General features: G+C 48.8%; 1 protein-coding gene across 1 annotated transcript in view; it reads left to right on the top strand.

The window, feature by feature from the left end:
• Positions 1-19,321, top strand: part of LOC144144789 (sodium- and chloride-dependent GABA transporter 1-like) — an 80,900-nt gene that overhangs the window by 39,370 nt on the left and 22,209 nt on the right. Inside the window, exons 2-3 of the mRNA XM_077676293.1 lie at positions 9,312-9,446; positions 18,923-19,092. Of these exons, the coding sequence (XP_077532419.1) occupies positions 9,312-9,446; positions 18,923-19,092 (305 nt within the window). The remainder of the gene's footprint in view (positions 1-9,311; positions 9,447-18,922; positions 19,093-19,321) is intronic.

Here is a 19,321-nt window from a genome sequence, read left to right as displayed (position 1 = left end):
CTTCGTTTGCGATTTGCGTCTTTGAAGGTTTGACAGTCGATCGGACGCACTTCTAGCGGAGGTTTTTGACGCACTTCTGACGCTGTTTTGATGTCAGAAAGCTTTCGCGCTTCTCTCAAATTGCTTTACGAAGGAGTGGTAAAGATTTTTTTAGATGTTTGCTCTTTGTGTAGGAGAAGTTGAAAAAGATCAACTGAACAATGCAGGAAGAGGATTCCAGTGTTCCGCAGGTTCTCTGGAATGTTGCGGGTTCACGATTTATTTTCTTCTGTACGTTTGACTGTCTCACGAGTATTATGGTGTTACCGTGTCAACGTGACTGAGCATGCGCAGTGGACTTCGGTTCCGCACGGGATACAGTCATTCTGGCGAAAATAAAGCACCCTGAAACTAAGGTACTACATGCCTCATAGATTTATCATTTCGGACTGCCCGTAACTGCTCCAAAGCAGCTCCGTATTTGCCCGTACAATTTCTATCGCAAGGACAGTCCAGGACGGCCCATATACTGCTCAGAACGCCCTGGACTGGTAAATGGAAGAGACCAATTCTAGCATGGTGTTTTATCTCCACATGATTTTGTCACTGCGATTGTGACCTCTGCTGCGCCAGCATACAGCTGCACACACTCCGTACAGAGCTAAAAGCCGCTACGCGCGCGGTGTCGTATCGGTGAACATATATATTGCTGCGAACCATGCATTTGGGTTGTTTATTTATGTTTTGTTTTTGCCGACGGGCTGCGCCGGGCTGTGTTATCTGGGTTATCCGTGGGCCAAGTGAACCGCGTGTTCCACGTGTTATCTCCTTTGATAGGGAGAGTGTTTCGAACTAACGCCACCGGCCTAGAATAATCTTCTTTGATCTACAGTTTTCTGGATGCAATTCGACGGTTCGAGAAACACTCGTGCCGAGAGATAAAAGCACGGAGAGCAGACGCCGCGGTATTCGATTCCCCGACGCTCGCCTGCGCACGTCACTTCGTTGATTGCTGCTTTGCCGCCGGTGTATTTTTTGAGTTGTTAGAGGAGCACAAGTTCGCTCCAATAACCTTGATTTTCCTTCAAACCAACGGCGTCATCTTTGGCTACGTGACAATATGGTCATGGTGGCAAACCCGGACCTATGAACGAGAAACGGTCGCGTCTTCCGTGTTAAATCGCCGAGCTGCAAGCGGAACACATCCGACCATACAGGTCGCGAACGCTCTGATCGACCTGCTGCTCTCTGCGAACACTGACCGTTGCTCCTTCTTACACCTGATAGCGGTCTCAGGCGGGAGCACCGCGTTACGACGTCACGAGAACGCTCCTCGCCGTCACCGCTATCATTCGCTCGCTTTCCGCTGCGGCCCGCGGTGGAAGTCGCCCGAGGCTCCCGTAGACGCGTCGCAAAACAACGCGCTATGCATTCCCCCAGCCTTTATCGTCCGGCCTTTTAAGGTTGAGGGGCTAATCTAGTTTGAACCGGGCGCGCGCACCCTCAATTGGCTAGTATCAGCCGAGCACCGTTGCGAGTGGCCCTTTGCATGTTACCCCTTGGCGACGGCGCGCTTCTTATCGCCGTCTTCCATTCTGCGAGATTAGATGCCGAGCGTCCCCCCCTTACGATTTCGGTTTGCGTAGCCTGGCCCCAGGTGCTGTCTTCACGCGGCGTCGTACGCGCGCGTCTTTTTCTTTTTCACTGTTCTTTGGTCGCCGTGTCTGTCGGCCGTTTGTTGCGCGCTCAGTGCACCTTGTGCTAGCACTACTATATGGCGGCTATCCTTATCTTTCCTACACATTGTACCGGTTAGTGCTGTCCTGTATAACGGTGCTTTACGCAAGTGCACTTTGCGCTGTGGTAGTGTTGCACGTATGGTGTCGAAATAATTCTGGACTACACTGCACGCGTATATTGTCCACAGTTACCGCTGATATGAGTACGGCTCTGCGGAAGCCAACCGCAAACAAAAAAAAACTGCATTGGGCGGGCCACCGGTAAACCAATATGGTCTCCCATTCTCTGTACCCTGAAAGCGACATCTGGGACTGAAAAAAAATTAGTGGCCTTCCACTCTATGAATAAGGATGACCTGCGAAGCTGGACACAGTCCACTGAGTGCATGAAACAAAACAAGTTTGTTTGCAATTTGCTATTCAGCATACTTCCAAACCAGTTAGCTGAATGCAACTTGAAAGGTCCAGCTTTATTCTAGAGGACAACAATGAAGCTGCCAGATACCCTCCCGTGTCTTAGGCACCATACGTTTGTGTAACACACCAACCCAATCCGCTCGACCACTGAGGACACCGTACGGGTCGCACTAAGCCGTTTGTATTCCTCGTTTGAACCTCACGCCACCACAACGGACAGGTCATCAGTAAGGGCATGAAACATAGCTGCGCGTGCGCGGCCCCTCCCCCCTCTTTCCACTCCCAACCCTTGCACTCCGGACTTGTAAGTCGGCTTGTGCACGAGTCGGCGCTTGATATGAACCTCCACCGCGCTGTCCGAGATGTGGCGAGGGAGGGACTGCAGGGTTCCTTGCACATCGATGGGAACCTTCACTATCTGGCCTTGGATGCCGTACTGACTGCAGCCGTGAGAGAGACGCATTATGCACATAAATGGGAAACGGGGTGCGATCACGCGCTCCTCGACCGCGTTTAGGCGAAGGAGATGAGACGGGCGCGGAGGGTCGAAGGTGGTCGCGTACTTGGGCGTGACACTCTTTAGTGGGGATTCCTTGCACGTTCCGCAAACCGTGCACTCCTTAACATTGGAAGCCCTTTGCGGGAAGTTTGCGGCCAGCACCCGAAGCGCCGCCTCCTTTCCGTACAAATCTTTAGCGTTTACGATTCAGCGGACGTCATTGTCGAACCAGAGTCTGTTGCACGATTCGCATCTGACGCCGAAATCGCGATCGAGAAAATTGCGTTTGAATTTTATATGGTCACCTTTGAATGCGTTGTTCTGCCTGGCGGCGTGGTAACGGCGCATTTTCGCGGCGTCGTCAGTGTTGCGTCGTTGTGCGTCGCCTTGACGGCGCTTTTGCCTCAGCATCCTGCTCAGCGGCCTTGCTCATCGATTGATCTCTATTGCTCTATTCCTCCAAGGAGCGAACGACTCGTGGCCGTCCCATGGCTCGCGGGTTCCGCACACCATCAACTGTTCAACGGGGGAAGTCCTTTGCGGGAATCGTTTGACCAGAACCCCAAGCGCCGCCTTCTTTCCGACCGAATCTTTAGCATTTCCGATTTTGATTACGTCGTTATCGAACCAGAGTGTATCGCACACTTCGAAACTGGCGCCGAAATGGCGATCGACGAAATAGAGTTTGAAATCAAGTAAACCGCGCTGCATGTTCTGGGGTAGCGGCTTTGTGTTGTTGTTGCGTCCATTCGCGCTACTTTGCGTGCCGATGCTCCTCGAATCGCCACTATTATTCCTCCGAGCGAACGACGCACATCCGTCCCAATGCGACCTAAAAGAGCAGTTGCTGATAACGGTGCTAACGCAACCATCAGCCGATTGGGATACTTGTGAAATACGCAACGGCGTTGGAGAGGGTAATAACTGCTTTTAAATACGGGTCGGTGGTGGCGAGGAGGAGCACCGGAGAGGCGCCGAGTTAATTCGCTTCACCGGAATGGAAACTGGGGGGGTGAGGGGGGGGAGGGGGGGAGGGGGGGTTAGACATATACTGCTCCGCAGTGAAAAAAAGTGAATGAAATTTAGTAGAATGTAGTCTGCCTTAGTAGTCCATTTAGCAGTCTACCTAAAGATGCGAGATACGATATATGTTGAAAAGAGTGGAGTTCGGCCGAAGATACAAAGCCTTAGGCTGCTACTTCCAAATAAACCTAGAGAGACGCTTCTTGCATGGCACAAAGTTTCTTTGTCCCGTGCCGCTGATTTGGCGACTCATCCTCCGGGCCTAACCATCATTCATCGTAACGGAATCAAGTCTAAAAATAATTCCGTTTCACATGTGACATATTTGGAAGATTAAAACTTGAGGTTTGTTTTAAGGCGGATAACCTCTATTTTCCAATCTCTGACGTCGAGATCATGTGCCCATTTTTAATTTTTTTGTAGCTGGTGACGACCTATTCTTTTTTTTTTCTGTATGGTGACAATTCTGATTCTGTGCTCTGTCGATAGTTCACTCTTTAGCGGATATCCGCCATTGCACAAGGAAAGAGAGATAAAGTGTGTGTGTGTGTGTGTGTGTGTGTGTGTGTGTGTGTGTGTGTGTGTGTGTGTGTGTGTGTGTGTGTGTGTGTGTGTGTGTGCGCGCGCGTGTGTGTGTGTGTGTGAGTGAGTGAGTGAGTGAGTGAGTGTGTGTGTTAGTGTGTGTGTGCGCGCGCGCGTGCGTGCGTGTGTGTGTGTGTGTGTGTGTGTGTGTGTGTGTGTGTGTGAGTGAGTGAGTGAGAGAGAGTGAGAGAGAGAGAGAGAGAGAGAGAGAGAGAGAGAGAGAGAGAGAGAGAGAGAGAGAGAGAGAGAGAGAGAGAGAGAGAGAGAGAGAGAGAGAGAGAGAGAGAGCTGATCATGCAAAAGAGAAAAAATAAAACTTGTCCTGCATGTTTGTCTCTCTGGCCGATTTCGCTGTGCAATAAGAAGGGCAATGATATTCGCTTACAATTTTCAGTGAAGAGAAATTTCACTAATTGGCTTCACTAGAGGTTTCACTAATGAGGTCCTTCTCGGTGTGTCTTTCCACCTGTTATTCAGCCGCCTCGTATACCTCAGTTTTCCAATTCAGTATCGTGTCACATTGGCAGAGGCTGCGTGTCTAGGGGCAGATCCATGGCCAGGATTTTTCTGATGGGAAGGCGAGGGGGGGGGGGGGGATTTATATTGGGACAAGGACACCTAGTCCAGATGTGAGTCATGAGGACCTAGGAGGACCATCTTCAAATCGCAGCCAACTTCCAGAAAGCGAATGATGCGGGGGTCTCCTGCTATGATTGATTCTTTTGTTGGTGTTGTTGTTGATGATCATGACGACAGTCATCATGTCGTACGTCTCATTTTGCCGCAGCACACTATTTTTGCTCCCGATAAGTACCCTTACGCGAAATATCTGACACTTTGAGTAAAGGCGTACGTAATTTTCTCGGTGTTTCTTTTTGACGAAGGATGCTTCGCAACACTGCCGATTTGACTTGGCTGCGTTGCGGGACTGGTTGGTTTGGATGCATTTCGGAAAGGTTGATGCGCTAATCAACGTATAGCGTTTACAAGATGAGGCAGGATAGGCGCCACTCCCGTCTCCTCTTGTGAACGTTTTACCTTAGCACCTCAACCTTTCGAAAATACCGCCGAGATTTTGGCCTAACATGCCGAAAATAAATCCTTGTGCTTCAGTGACAGGAGACCGTTTAAATTAGAAGCCATGAAAGCAAAATACAAGTTTGTTTTATAGTGCCTCCAGCGCTTTTCCAGAAGCAAACGATGCTTTATGGCTTTATTCACTGCGAAATTAATCTATTTAAGTTAAAATTTTGATTCTCGCGCCAAAACGTGTGTTTCAACGACGTTTGCAATGACATCATAAAAACAGGTCTTCAGCTGAACTTGGTGGAGCGGAGACTTGTTTACTGTTAGTCAATTGAGATGGCGCCACCACACCGCGGCAAGCTGTTTTCTGCCTTTGGTTTGTTTGTGACTGCATTTAAACCTGGCTTGTGTTTGTTCATGGAGAAAACAATCGTTTCGTGAAACATGGTGCTCGCTCGACAAGTATGGTCACTTAAGACAACGTCGCTTACGCCAATCGGCCAGTGTCGTCTGAGACACCCCCAAAGCCTGGCAGTGCTCCGCATCAAGCATAGTGCGCGCAGCACCAACAGCAGTACGCATCGGCGCTTCCATGTTTACGTGCCCTTTCTAACTTCCACTGTTTGTCCCACCATTCTTACTGCTTTAAAAAGAGTGTGCCCTAAATTTAAGCGCAAATAGCTCGTTCGGCAAGCTTATAAGCTCTGCCGAATTTGCGTTTGCTTCTGCCGGCCTCCGCCAATCGCAGAGCTGGCTGGTATGACATCATTGGTTCTGTTGCGGGAAATGAGCGAGTGGGTCGCATGGCCATTTCCCTTTTTCCTAATTATATAGCTTATTTGAGCAAAATTTACGTTAAAAGTGGTGTCAGTGTGATTCTAACGAGGTAATCTTTCGAATGAACCAAACTTGCATTTTGTCTTCATGGCCCCTTTAAGAATGGCTATTCAGGACTGCCGATCGCTTTCAAATATTTCAGCACCACCGAGGCCAAATCCCCAAATGGTCAAGCTAACATTTCTTTTTCACGCGCTTCTTTTCCTTCCCTATAAGATGTGCTTCGGCTTACTTTAGCCTGCAGTTCTTCTGCCTCGGCGCGTGAAGTGTTTGTCTCCGATAACTCCTGCACTTTATGCTCGGCGCTGTTCGCCACACAAAAATGAAAATGGAGGGAAGGTGCTGACGTGCGCCGATGGTCCATTAGACTGCACTTCCTGTTGGTTCCTTCCACACTCTAAAGATTGACGTATAGTGTTTGTGTATAACGCAGCCTTGTTTTGAAAATGCCGCTCGGACGGCTGTGAGTGGCCGTACGGCATCTTCGAAAGGCTGCTCTGCCCGGCTGAGATACCGGTCAGGAAGAAAATGTGAAGCCACTTTTCGTGCCTCCTTATCGAGCAGGTGCCAAATGCCGCCACGCAAAGAGGTCTTCTTTTTTTTTTTTTATTTTTCGTTTATACCCGCACACCTAGCGACACGGTGCGACCGGCCGGCGTTGTGTTGAGAATTGCGCCTATCTTATCGCAGGAAGCGTCAAAATATCCCCCTGCCTCCGAGACGCGAGCGAGAGGTGGTCACTTTAGACGAAAGGTGTGGGGCAACAGTCGTGTACAATGACGTGAGAAGCGGACTGAAGAGGTGTGACGGTCTTTCTGCTCGCCACTAACGCCATTCCTCTCTTGGGGAGAGCAGTGACAACCCGTCTCTTCAAAAGGGACACTGCCATGCTGCTCGACGGGAAAAAGCCGGTTGAGGTGCAGGGTTGCCTGACTTTACATGCCTCTACATCACTGGTTCTCAATCACGACTATATCGCCAAAACAATGACTATGGGCATATACGTTAGTATAAGGCTTGATTCCTTAGACGTTGCGGCCCTAATACGTACTTGACCTTTAACCCCGGGTACCATACAAAGGTCGTATAAAGCGGTGAATACTAATGAGCGTTGTAGGTCATAGTAGGCGCGATGGTACATGTCACACAGCGAAGCCACATTTTTGCATTGGTAGCAAGGTTTGGCAAAAAGGTGATATGAATGGGGGAGAGAGGAAGGTTTTTGAGTTTGAGTTTGAGGAATTGAAGGAGTTTGAGGAAGGTTTACCGGACCCCCACTTGAGAACCACTGCTCTACATGGACGACGACGCCGGCGGGGTCATGAAAGATATCGACAGTAGTATGACTACCACCAGCTTCGCTATTAAAGAGATTGGCGTGGCTGAATGCGGTTGAACCAAGTTTGCCGAGCGATAGCTTGGTTTTTGCGCCGAGAGCGTGCAGTGAACGCGCGCACAGTTGCATCGCAAGACAAAACACAAGACAAAACACAAGACAAAACACAAGACGAAACACAAGACAAAACACAAACGCTGCTCGGAGCAGCCGCCTGTGTAGGCGCGAACGCGCAGTGAGCTTGGATGCTGACAGCGCCTCCTTGTATCCTATCCTGGTGGGACGCACTCTTACTCTTTCCCCCTATCTCCCTCTCCGCACGCCCTTCCTCCACAATTAAAGGGACCCTGCAACACTTTCTAGAAACGCTTTCAGTCTTTCCTTCGCGTCTGGAAGAACATGCGAAAGCTACAGTGATCGCCAGCCCGGAGCGGCACTGCGTGATTTGCTCGTCGAACCAGATACGCCTTCTGTTTCGTATTTTTTTTTTGTGGATTTATTTTTAAAGTTGCTATCGAAAAGCGTTAATTGCTGCAACTGAAGGAAAACCGGACAGAAGCCGCTCAATGCCCTTAATGACGTAATTGAGCGATCGAAGAGCGTCAAGACCGGCGAAGATAGAAAAATCTTTTGAGCGAGTTTCCAAGTTACCTATCAATGGGCATAGAGTAGTAATTTTTGGCCGAGGTACTTTTCGACCCCCGATGTAAGTACAGGATGTGTTGGATGACTACGTTCTGCAAGCATTTAAGATTTCAAAAAAAGTTGAAAAAAGCGTTTCAGGGTCCCTTTAAAACGAACTGGCGATTAGACGCTTTCACTGCGCCACCGCACAAAGCGCTGGCTAGGCTTGAAGATCAGATTGACATAACGAGACGTTTTTTGGGGGGTTTGTATCTGAAGTAACGGAACTTTCGCTCTAAAGCAAACTATATTAAATGCACAAACATGTTTCATTTTATCGGGCATGCAATATTTGTCTTAAAATTTTCGGGAAAAAAAAAAACTAGAAAAAAAGGGTGGCTGTTTCTTTGCGGCGGGAATTGCGTCGACGAAGGAACCCCCGCGAATAGTTGGGGAACCGGAATTCGGCTCTCCATGAACAAAACAGCAAGCGGCGTACATTCAGATCTGTACCGCATCACACGCAAACAGAAACACCTTGAAGCGCGCTGTACCCCTTCGCGTATGAATTTGTTTTGACGTTGAGAGGCTGCGTTAACTAGACCTCTATGTCATCGGGCAAATCGGCGGAACTTCCGGAAACACTCTCCGGTAAGAACCACGCACCGTAAGCAGTGTACACGAGATCGCAAAGTTTCCCTATCGCGTCATCGCCACCTAAGCCAGCAGCGTGATCGTGTGCATTTGTTCACCCCGTCACGTTGTTCACCCCGTCACGTCACCGTCTTCCGTCATGGGCGACGGTTTCTCGGGCGATTTCTCGCCGAAAGCGGTGCGACGGTGACGGGAAGCCGAGCTTTACGTCTTCGTTCCGTCAACGCGACCAGCCAATCAGAAAACAAATTTTTGGCGGCTAAATTTTGCGAAAAGTGAGCGCACGTAGAAATCTAAGCCATTATTTTTACTTTTCAGATTAAGCACGCTCAATTCTAGGCTAAACTGATAACTTAGGCAGACGACCCTGTACTCTGACAGAGAGCTCCAGTACGAACGCTACTCCGTTTACGTCGTGTTTTTTTGACGCGATGGTGTCGTGACAATGAATGTGACGGCTGTGTGAATGAGGGCTTAGTGTGAGCTTCCTTCATTTTTTTCCCTGTTCGCCCCGTTCTTAGCGCATTGCATTGTAAATAAATGTTTAGACGCACAGCCTTCTTCATGTATGCGACGACGTTCTTCCGCTGCCCAGGTCCCTTCATGATCGCCTACCTGACACTGCTGGTGGTGTGCGGGATGCCGATGATCTGCATCGAGATGGCTGCGGGACGCGTCACGCAGTCTGGACCCATCGAGGCCATCGCCAAACTCTGCCCGCTCATGAAGGGTGCGTACGCGCTTATTTCGACGGCTAGCTTAACTCAGTCGTCTTGACTGGAAACTGCAGCTAGACTTGAACCATGGGCTAAATAGCGGTCTGGACGGGAAAATAGGGAAAAAAGTGTATATAAAGATTTTAGATCGCGAAGCCCCTTAAGGGCTCGGGCTGTCGGCGTCTCATGTCGTCGTCATCGTCGTATTCTCATGTGGTCACGGTACTAAAACACCCGGCAATCCAAACCACGAAAGCGCTTGGTGTCAAATTAGCTTTGGAAACATGCTCATTTTACTGGGTGCAATACACAGACCGCCTAACTCTCCAGTTGAGTACCTCGTGGAACTTCAGCAGTACTTGGATAGCGCTAAAACGCGCAGCCAGCGACTGATACTGGCCGGAGATTTCAACTTGCCACAAATAAATGGGGGCACACTTAGCATTATAGTTCCTGCCAGCAGGCAGATAGCGAACTTCTTCTCGATTTGGCTTTCGGTCATGACCTAACGCAAATCGTAAAAGACAATACATGGGTAACAGAAGTTGCGCAATCTGTACTAGATTTAGTATTTATTGATGGGACACTCGTTTTCCAACGCCTCGCGCTAGAACGTAGACCGTAGTAAAAGCACACACCGGGACACTCATTTTTCGTTCGCGCTTGCTCGCTTGCTTCTATTTCGCTCCGTACTCGCTTTAACTTTAAATTTTTCAGTTCTCCGTTTCGAATTTCACTTCCCCTCCTTCTCGGTAATTGGGATGTGGCGTGTATCAGCGCGCGCCGTGTGGCATGGGAGAGATTTGCAGTCTTTGAATACACTTATACACTGTATACTTCGCCCCTCCCCAGGTTTCACGTTACCGGAGATGGCCTGGCCGGTTTTTGAGAGCGAACACTGTGAAGGGATACTTTTTTTAGCTACCGTTAACGTTTAGTTTAGTTTAGAAATAAGTCTGGACTGAAAAGCAAAAAGAAAATGTCTTGAGAAATATTTAGTTTCCATTGAAGTTTAGAATAGTTTAGAATTGGGTTTGAACTGCAGAGCAAGGAAAAAATGTGTAGAGGTATGTTTAGTTAGCGTTAAAGTTTGGTTTAGAAGTAGATCTGCAGTTCAAAACAAGAAAGAAGTGTTTAGAGAGATGTTTAGTTACTCTTAGTCTAGTTTAGTTTAGAAATGGGTCCGTACTGCAAAGCAAAAGGAAAAGTTTTGAGAAATCTTTAGCTGCCAATGAAGTTTATATTCCTTAAAAAGTTTGGTTACCGTCTATAGTTTGCTGTAAATGTATGGACTTCCACAGGAGGACTATGGTTACATAAGTGAGTCACAAACAGCGCAGGAATAGGAGGATAAGAGGATCACACAAACACCTCCTCCCCATATCCTCCTTGTGATCCTCCTGTCGTCCGTTCCTGTGCTGTTTGTAACTCAGTTATGGTTACAGAGCACGGCTGTTAATCGTGCTTTATCGCAACTGGGCCCGGAGCAAATTAAGACGTTGGACTGCTTAAGCGACTGTATAACCTTCGGAAATTTCATCTCAACAGGCGTTATGGATAACTGTCAGTCGCATTTTCATTACGGATAATACGAAGAAGGCGCCTTAAGCCATTCTGGCCGCATCACAAAGCCGCCATGGAACGGGCAGCCTTACTTCTGTCAAGATAAAACTGTGGTCCTTCCAAGTTTCATTAAGCTAATTAGTTCAGAAGAATCGTAAATTAGAAAAGATCGATCGTGTTTCGATTGTTTCTTGAACTCGTTGTGGCTGCGCCCCGGTCAATACGCCCATAATTGTTGAATGTGGGCCAAGGTCAAATTGCAATTGAAAGGACGTTTATCATCCCCTTTGTAATAGCATTTTCGTCGGTACTTTAACAGCTTCGCTGTCCGCTCATGTTAACAGGGCTGAGTGTCCGCCATGTTTTTATTTTTTTTTATATAAGGTATTTGCACTAGATTAATAAAAAAAACTCCCAATAAGATGTATTTGCCGCACAGCCTATTCTGCTGGCGAACCACGACACGAAGAAATACCGAAAAGTGAGCTTGGCTGTAAAAAAAAAAAAAAGCTGGATTTACTGGCTCGCTACGATCGGGTGTTTTGCAGTTTCTTTTTTTAATTGTCTGCAACGGCAGCCACTGCCACTGTAATTCCGCCTGCGCGGCATTCACGTAGACGTCGGGCTGAGGACAAAGCGCGTGGCTGTTTCGTAACGAACAGGAACTTGTTTTGAATTGGTCGTAATCAACTTCCCCGTCAGTGCACAAAGGCACGTCGTCAGACGGGCAGAGCGTGCATCCAAGGCCATTCAGTGAGCGGGGTACTTCGTGAGAGGGGCGCTCTTTTGATTCGAGCCTTGGGGACGAAGTGCTATTCATGCACTGGACGGCGGTACGTCGGTGCCTCCTCGTTCGCGTTTCCAACCCGTTTCCGCCTTGTTTGACCTTCAGCACCCTCGTACACAGCCAGGGGGCTTCGCCGGACAACTGTCAGATTGGAGCGTCATCGACGATCTCCTGAATGGTGCCATTGTGTGCCTGCACTAGTGCTGCGGCACGTCTACACTGTAAGAGGTCCCCATAGGTCGTCTTCACCACAGCGCTCCAGAATGACGGACTGAAGCGACCACAAGTGTGCAAATTCGGCGAGTGACGAAACCCAGCACATGATTTGACGAAGAAAAGTGCATGTGCGCAGGAACGACACGCAAGGCGTGAATGGGTTTTGCATTGCGCAATGTACATGCGCAGATGCCCGGCCACGTCATTTGCCGACTTTGAACACACACACGGCCACTTCGATTGGTCATTCTGGAGCGCTGCAGTGAAAACGTCCTACGGTGCCTTCTTAAAGTGTACAGTGCTATGAAAACAGCGACCAGGAGCGCAATTCCAGTTTTTTCCTTTTCGTGTACGTTTCAAAGTGTGCATTTGGAGTGAGCCCTGATTGGCTGAAAGCAGATGGCTGGGTGTGACGCAACGCAAGGAAGGCGGGGCGTTGGTTTCTGAGCATATTATTGGTCAGAGGCCTCGCAAGTGCAAGTCCGTCGCGATTTAAATGGACGCTAAAGGAAAATTTCCGAAACGTACGCACTTAGAATTCCGCCCCTTGTCGTATTCGTCGGAGAAGAGAACAATGGCGTGACACTTTTTTACGAATACAAAGACAACTGAGGAATATTTCTCGCATCGAAAGTGGCGCGCAAGTTTCTGAATCACGTGTGTTAATATTATTAGTTCGCTATTGAATTCAAATGATATGAAACCTTCTGCTTGGAATGCCTTACGAAATTCATTTCTAGAATAATGCACTAAGCGAACGCTGATTGTCGCATGATTTTATTTTATTTCACCAGTGGAATGTTTCGGGAATTAGAACACGAGGATAATTTGTTAGTTCCAAATGATCGCCCCAGAACATTAGCGCGTGAATGTGAATTTCGCGACCTCCATGCATGAATGATCTGTAGGCGGATCACGCTGTTCACAGGTCGTTACTCATTTCTTGCGCCGTCACGCGGGAGTTCAGGGCTGCGTGAAATTACACCAGCTTCAGACAACACCGCATACTCGCGTGAACCATTTTACTGTCACGGGGTGGCCTCGAAGGGCGCCTGATGTTTCGGCTCCCAAGCTTCGAAAATAAACCGGGTACCAAGCTTCGAAAATAAACTAAGGCTTGGCGTATACCGAAGGTATACACAACGCATGTAAACACACCCGGGCCATCTTGGTTGACGGTAGAGTATACCTGACAATATTGAGCATGTTTCAAAACCTCGGACACTCGGGTGTTTTTCTTCCGCCTCCATCAAAAAAGTTTAGAGGTACTTAAGTATGCCTCCTCATCTGATGTCGGAATTCGCAAGCATCGTATTATCATTCAGTTTTGAAAGCATATGTTGAGGCGCTGCCAATGGTGATTGGGGAAACGGCCGTAAGCATCTGATGGCTGCTGTCAGTGGTAATTGTCTTGAGTAGTAGGCTATACGTGAGAATTGTGGGTGGCTATGTTTACTTCGCAGTCGAAACTGCAAGTTGTCAACTGTCCGTGAGCACGGCAACTGTCATTTTCATTGGCCAATCCCTTTGAGTGGATGTTTCTTGGCATATATTCAACCTTAACGTCGGGTGACCGTGACGTTGATCCTAACGACGCGCCGAGCAAGGTCAAACCCACTGTGCGTCAAACCTCGGGTACCTCTTGGCAACGTTACAGCTCAAAACGTAACGTTGAGGCTTTAGTTGTTAAATCGGCCGTGAACTTGTGACGGCTGCTGCCATCGTCACTGACTAATACACCTGAGGGGTCGGTTCGTTGCTGGGCCGTCACAGCCAGTAGAAATTTTTATGAACGGTTTCTGGGCTACGTGCAGTCGGTGTAAATTTCGATGACAGGCTTTTACTACGATTTTTGGCTATGTGAACCAGGGGACACCGTTTTTTTTTTTTTTTTTTTTTTTTTGCATAGTGAGTCAAGTATAACGCGGGAGTGATGCTCACGGATTTAGGCATTCGTGGAAAGCGGATATTGAACTCGCATCCGCGTTCTCGTCTTGGTCCTGTTGAGTAGTAAAACAAACTACTGGTGGCCTTGAATTGCTTGGCGCTCATAAGAGCTCGACCAATTCCAATTCACTTCCCGCTTCTCACACGCCTCCGCTTCAGACGGCACTTACGAAATACTTTGTAACAGCACTGCATATAAATTGCTCGTGTGACCGTGGCGCTTCCGCTTGCTTGGCAGACCTCTGTCCTATAAAGCCCCCTTCCCATACTGCTCTCGTCCGCCGCCCAGCGGCCATGGATGTGATGGAGCATTACTCGACCCCCCTGCCTTTCAGGCGTCTTCTGAAGCTAATGCTACACCTTCTCCTATGTGGCTCGGAAGGATTTACGCGCTGAACACGCGACGGGTGCACAGAGGGCAGGCCATCATTAAGATTCTGCGCCCGTGGCAGCTGTGACGTCGGCTTTCTTGGAACGTTGCTATATTAGTGTCACGTTAGTCTGGACGTACCGTTCGTCAGCGATAATACTTGGGGGTTTCTAAACTGGTTAAAGCTTTTAGAGGTGTTCGGAGAACGACCAAGTCCATGCGCACAAATAGAACTAATGGCGGTGTCGTTGGCTGTAAGCCAAGGCGCTTTTTTAAGGAATGGTGGGCTGGCTTAGACAAGGCGGACGTGTCTGTGTAGGTGTTTACGGTGTGAGGTTTGCCGTCGAGCATGTGATTAAATATAAATCCAAATTGGTTGCACGTCGACGTTTTTGCTAGAATCGTTTTAGCAGCGTCACCATCACCTCTTGCCTATTTGAGAAAACGGTAATGACTCGATCCTCCATGCTGTTCTGAGACCTCCTGAACGCCGGTACTCCCACCGGTTTCACCTCATGGACTGAAGAGCGGGCACTCGGCTCAGTACCTTTCACGCGGCACGGCTCAGGCTACCTCGTACTATTGATTAAAACTAGTTTAATAACTTAGCTGCCACGCGCAAGAGCAGGCTGCAGTTATTTCCTGCGCTTAAGGCATTCGTTCTCTGAGGCGACACTCTGAGCTTTGTCCATTTTTACAGCGGAGTGCTTATAAAGCTAACTCCCCGTATTTATTTTTCTGTGTTTCTTTTTAGGGGCGAAGCGGTAAGAACGATCCCCAGTGCTTCGTCCACTCGTCATGATTCACTTCGTGGAGATGTGTAATTGTGTGTGTGTGTGTGTGTGTGTGTGTGTGTGTGTGTGCGTGCGTGCGTGCGTGCGTGCGTGCGTGTGTGTGTGTGTGTGTGTGTGTGTGTGTGTGTGTGTGTGTGTGTGTGTGTGTGTGTGTGTGTGTGTGTGTGTGTGTACACGTACGACTTCGGCATACCCCTCTACTTTGGCCGCCAGTTCGCCTTCGGCGCTTCATAATTAGGGAGCCATAATTTGATATAAGATGATGAATTTGCTACTAAAAAGTGTTTTCCCAGGAAAGCATTGGTGCTTAGAAGTGAAGCCGACTTTACGGTGATCGGCGTAAACTTGGCTTTTGTAAGTTGGCTTTCCCACATTGCGTGTTGCGCAGTGAAGCCTACTCTTAATCCCGCTGAACACTTCCCCGACGGCGCGACGGCGCGTTCTGAGCGGTGCCGAGTCTGTGGCCAACCGAAACCCACAATCAGCTGCGTTGGTCACTCACATTTGTTATCTCTATGTCCGCATTCTGAGTGTTGTCCATTTTAAAGAGCCCACTTGTGACGAGCTCTGATTGGCGGAATGAAGTCAGACGACACGAAAGTGACGCAAAACGAACAAGGCGGGGCGTTAGTTTCCTCGCATGTCAGAGGCTTGGCGGGCTTGGCTAACGGAACTTCGTCACGGTTTGAAACGCATACTGTGAGAATTCCTCCGCTTGCTTGCTACAAGCGTTTTTCGATATCTGCCGGATCTTGTAGAACTTGGCAGGCGTGAGGATCTGACAAGTGGCATGGATTTCTTACATTATCGTGCGCTTTGTATGCGGTTTGTCTTCTTTGTTAGTTTTTTGGAGGGAACGTTATCGATTGTGCGCACTTGAAGCGCGCATGTTAACTTCCGAATCAGCAGTTTATGTAATGATAACAGACGTAGCACAAGTGTGTGTGGAGCTGTGACTCTCAAGCAGGGTGGCTAGAAATGACAAAGAAATTATCAGCGATGTGCATTCGTATGCATATCTTGGGCGATTCACGGCCGAATCGATGCATTCCTGACACAAAAGCTGGGCAATCGCGGTTGTTGTACGCGCCGAAGCTACACTTGGGTTATGAGGCGCGGCACTGTAGCGGGGGGCTCCGGATTATTTTCGACCACTTGAGGTCGTGTGACGTGCGCCCAAATGTTAACACACGTGCGTTTTCGTTTTTTACATCCATCAGTAAAACGGCTGCCGCGGCCGGGATTGAACCCGCGTCCTTGGGCTCGCTTGACACAAAAGTCTGTAGTCTTGATTCATGAATTTCATACCCCAGTGAAGCTTTATGAAACGAGCACTGCAGGGTAAAATTTGACTTGGTCACTGGTTGTTTTATTGCCAGACATTAAAGTCAAGAAAAAAAGGACAAATTAGACGGCATTGTACTTGGTGGGAACAGCTGTTTGATAGTATAAAAATTCACCGGTCAGAAGTAAGGTTGTTGGGAGCAGTCGTTTAATGCGAGCAGCTGTTTGATAGTATAAAAATTCACCGGTCAGAAGTAAGGTTGGTGGGAGCAGTCGTTTAGTGCGAGCAGCTGTATGATATAAAAATTCACCGGTCAGGTGTCAGGGCGGTATTGAACCACAGCCTGTCAAAGACTGCAGCTCGAGTCGAAATGACGATCGAGAAAGTCTCTTTGGAAACTGGCAGACGCTCTTTTGAGCTCTTCCACGTTGGAATCTTGGCGCCGAGGGCGCTTTGCGGCGTTCTCTGACTCACAGTATATGCATCGTCGGTTCTCGCTCGTCTCTTACGTGCCGTCTCGCGGGTACGCTCGTCGGAAACCGTCGACGATTTTACTCGCCTCGCTTTTATTGGGCCCCGTTCGTATCGCATTTTTCTTCATGAGTAGGCTTCACTGTGCAGCTGCAATGAGGGAAAGCCAGCTTACAAAGACAAAGCTTACACTGATCGCCCTAATGTCGGCTTCACTTCTAAACAGAAATGCGTTGCTGGGGAAACATTTTTCCGGGGGCAATATGATCGCTTTAATCAAAATATGAAGGGCATAGGACCTAATCGGTTAAGACATGTCTTTGTAAGCTGACCAAGCTTCACTTCTAAACATGGATGCATTGCTAAGAAGCCAATTTTTCAGGGGCAGTACAATTTGTAAACCGTCTTGTATCGACTGCGACGGAACTGCTACATGTTCAAAATGTGATGGGCATGTGAATTTGGGTCACATGTTGTGTAATTGTGCTACGTAAGCCTTATCTGGAGCATAAGGTCAAGTGGGACAGTGCTCTCAGGAGCAACGAACTTAAAGATCAACTCTAAGCTGTCCAGAAGGCCCACTTATAGCGGCGGAGAGTCTCGGGCTCCCCGTCCCGACGTGAGAGATGCCCTCTACACCTTGACACCTGTCAGGTGCCCTTCAGGACCCTTTTTGGGAATAAAGTTTCACCACCACCACCATCGACATACGAATCCCCTACGACTTTATCGGTGTAATTAGCTTGGTCTTCGGAAGCTGGCTTTCAAACATTGTGCTTTTCCGCGCGGACACCACAAATTCCCGCATCCTATGTTTGCTGTAAAAAAATTACACAGTGACTGTTAGGTTATCACCGCCTCAGGTCCTTACTGCACTATTCAACGTGTACCGTCACGACTTGTGAAAGCGGAGTGGCGAGCGTGAAAATAAACGATATTCGGTTTCTAAAGTATACCCGAACAATGGCAATATGCCTCCGATATTAATACACGCAGAATTAGTTGATGTTACGGTTGCCTAAAAATAGCCGTAACAGGCATTACTATTATAAAAATTGTGTTCGGTTGCTGAAAGATCGCACAGCTAGCTGCCTTGCTTGTGACGTCATGCTCCACACTAAAAGAAAAGAGGTAAGGGAATTAGGGAAACGCTCACACCTCAGTCCTCAATCCTAAAATAGACAAAAAAGGCAAAATAGACAAAAGGAAGTGGCTTGCGTTACCGAACGAAGTCCGGCAAAAAAAGAAAAAAAATCCAAATACTTTATGAACTTAAAACGTGAATTCACTGGAGCCTAGAAACAGCATGGTTGCTACATCCGGTGTGAAGCAGTAAACACGTTGTTAAAATGCACTGACGATTCCTATACTCCGTAATGCGAACTTTGTGCGCAGCGAATCTTATCGCTCACGACGCATATCTGCTGCGTTTCAGAAAGTGATCGCGTGATCAGCGAACGCACGGCGGTGCGCGCTACTCTGCTGTTCTCGCAGAGCGTCGCCGCCGCCGGTTAGCATGTTGTTGCAAATCGTGTTTGAACCTCCCGCGCAAATGCAACCTGGTCTGGATTAGTGGCGAACGGAACAGCGTCTGGGAAAGTGGCAGGGCCTTGGCGGCAACGCATGAAACAAGAGTGAGGGGGGGGGGGGGGGGGGGGGGGCAATGAGAGAGATGACGCCATAGCCGCGCGTGCCGCCCTCCTCCTTGCCCTTCGCCAGGTGCTCATCTCCGTTTTCTTTCTGCCGTAGCTGCTGCGTTCGCTCACTCGGTTACGCGGACATAGACAGACACCGCCCGCGCGAAACATAGGTAATGGCTGCCGAAGGGCTGCGCCCTAAAAAAAATGTAACGTCGGCTCTAATTTCTTCGCCCTGTCGTTACTGAACTTCAAGGGGTGGATTATATGCTATAGCATCTTCATGCTAGACGCACGGGTCGCCCAGACGCTCCCTGACTTTCCCCATGGATGTCTAGCACGCTGCGATGTAGAGACTTAATTGTTCAAGGCGAAACTGTGTCCTGCCCCCCTCCCTGAGCAGGGCGTCATTGCGTGCAGGCGTGGGCCTGGCGGGCGTGGCGGCGTCCTTCTTCATGACCGCCCTGTACGCGGTGCTCTTCTCCTGGGCGCTCTTCTACTTCTTCAACTCCTTCCACGGAGTGCCGCGCTGGGCCAAGTGCGCCAACTCCTGGAACACGGGCCGCTGCTCCGAGGACCCCGTCACGCTGGTGAGGGGGCGGAATACCCTGGCCGAAAAGTAGTGGTTATGCCGAATTCATAGCGAAACTTTGTCGCAGTTAATCTTATAGTATTAGCACTCATAAACGTGAAAAAAAAAGGAGCTTTCCTTTAACCAGAAAAGTTTCGTCAGTGGCGGGAACGAGTTTAAAAGTTAAAAGTTGGGAATGACAATGGTTGTGGTGACCCTTGTGGTGTCTTGAATGTTGGTGGTGGTGG

This window comes from Haemaphysalis longicornis, unplaced genomic scaffold (genome assembly GCF_048455015.1).
Source record: "Haemaphysalis longicornis isolate Haplotype H1 unplaced genomic scaffold, Haemaphysalis longicornis Haplotype H1 scaffold_7, whole genome shotgun sequence".
NCBI classification, from domain to species: domain Eukaryota; kingdom Metazoa; phylum Arthropoda; class Arachnida; order Ixodida; family Ixodidae; genus Haemaphysalis; species Haemaphysalis longicornis.
Note: the sequence above shows the minus strand (reverse complement) of the source record. Positions and strands in the feature narration are given on the sequence as shown.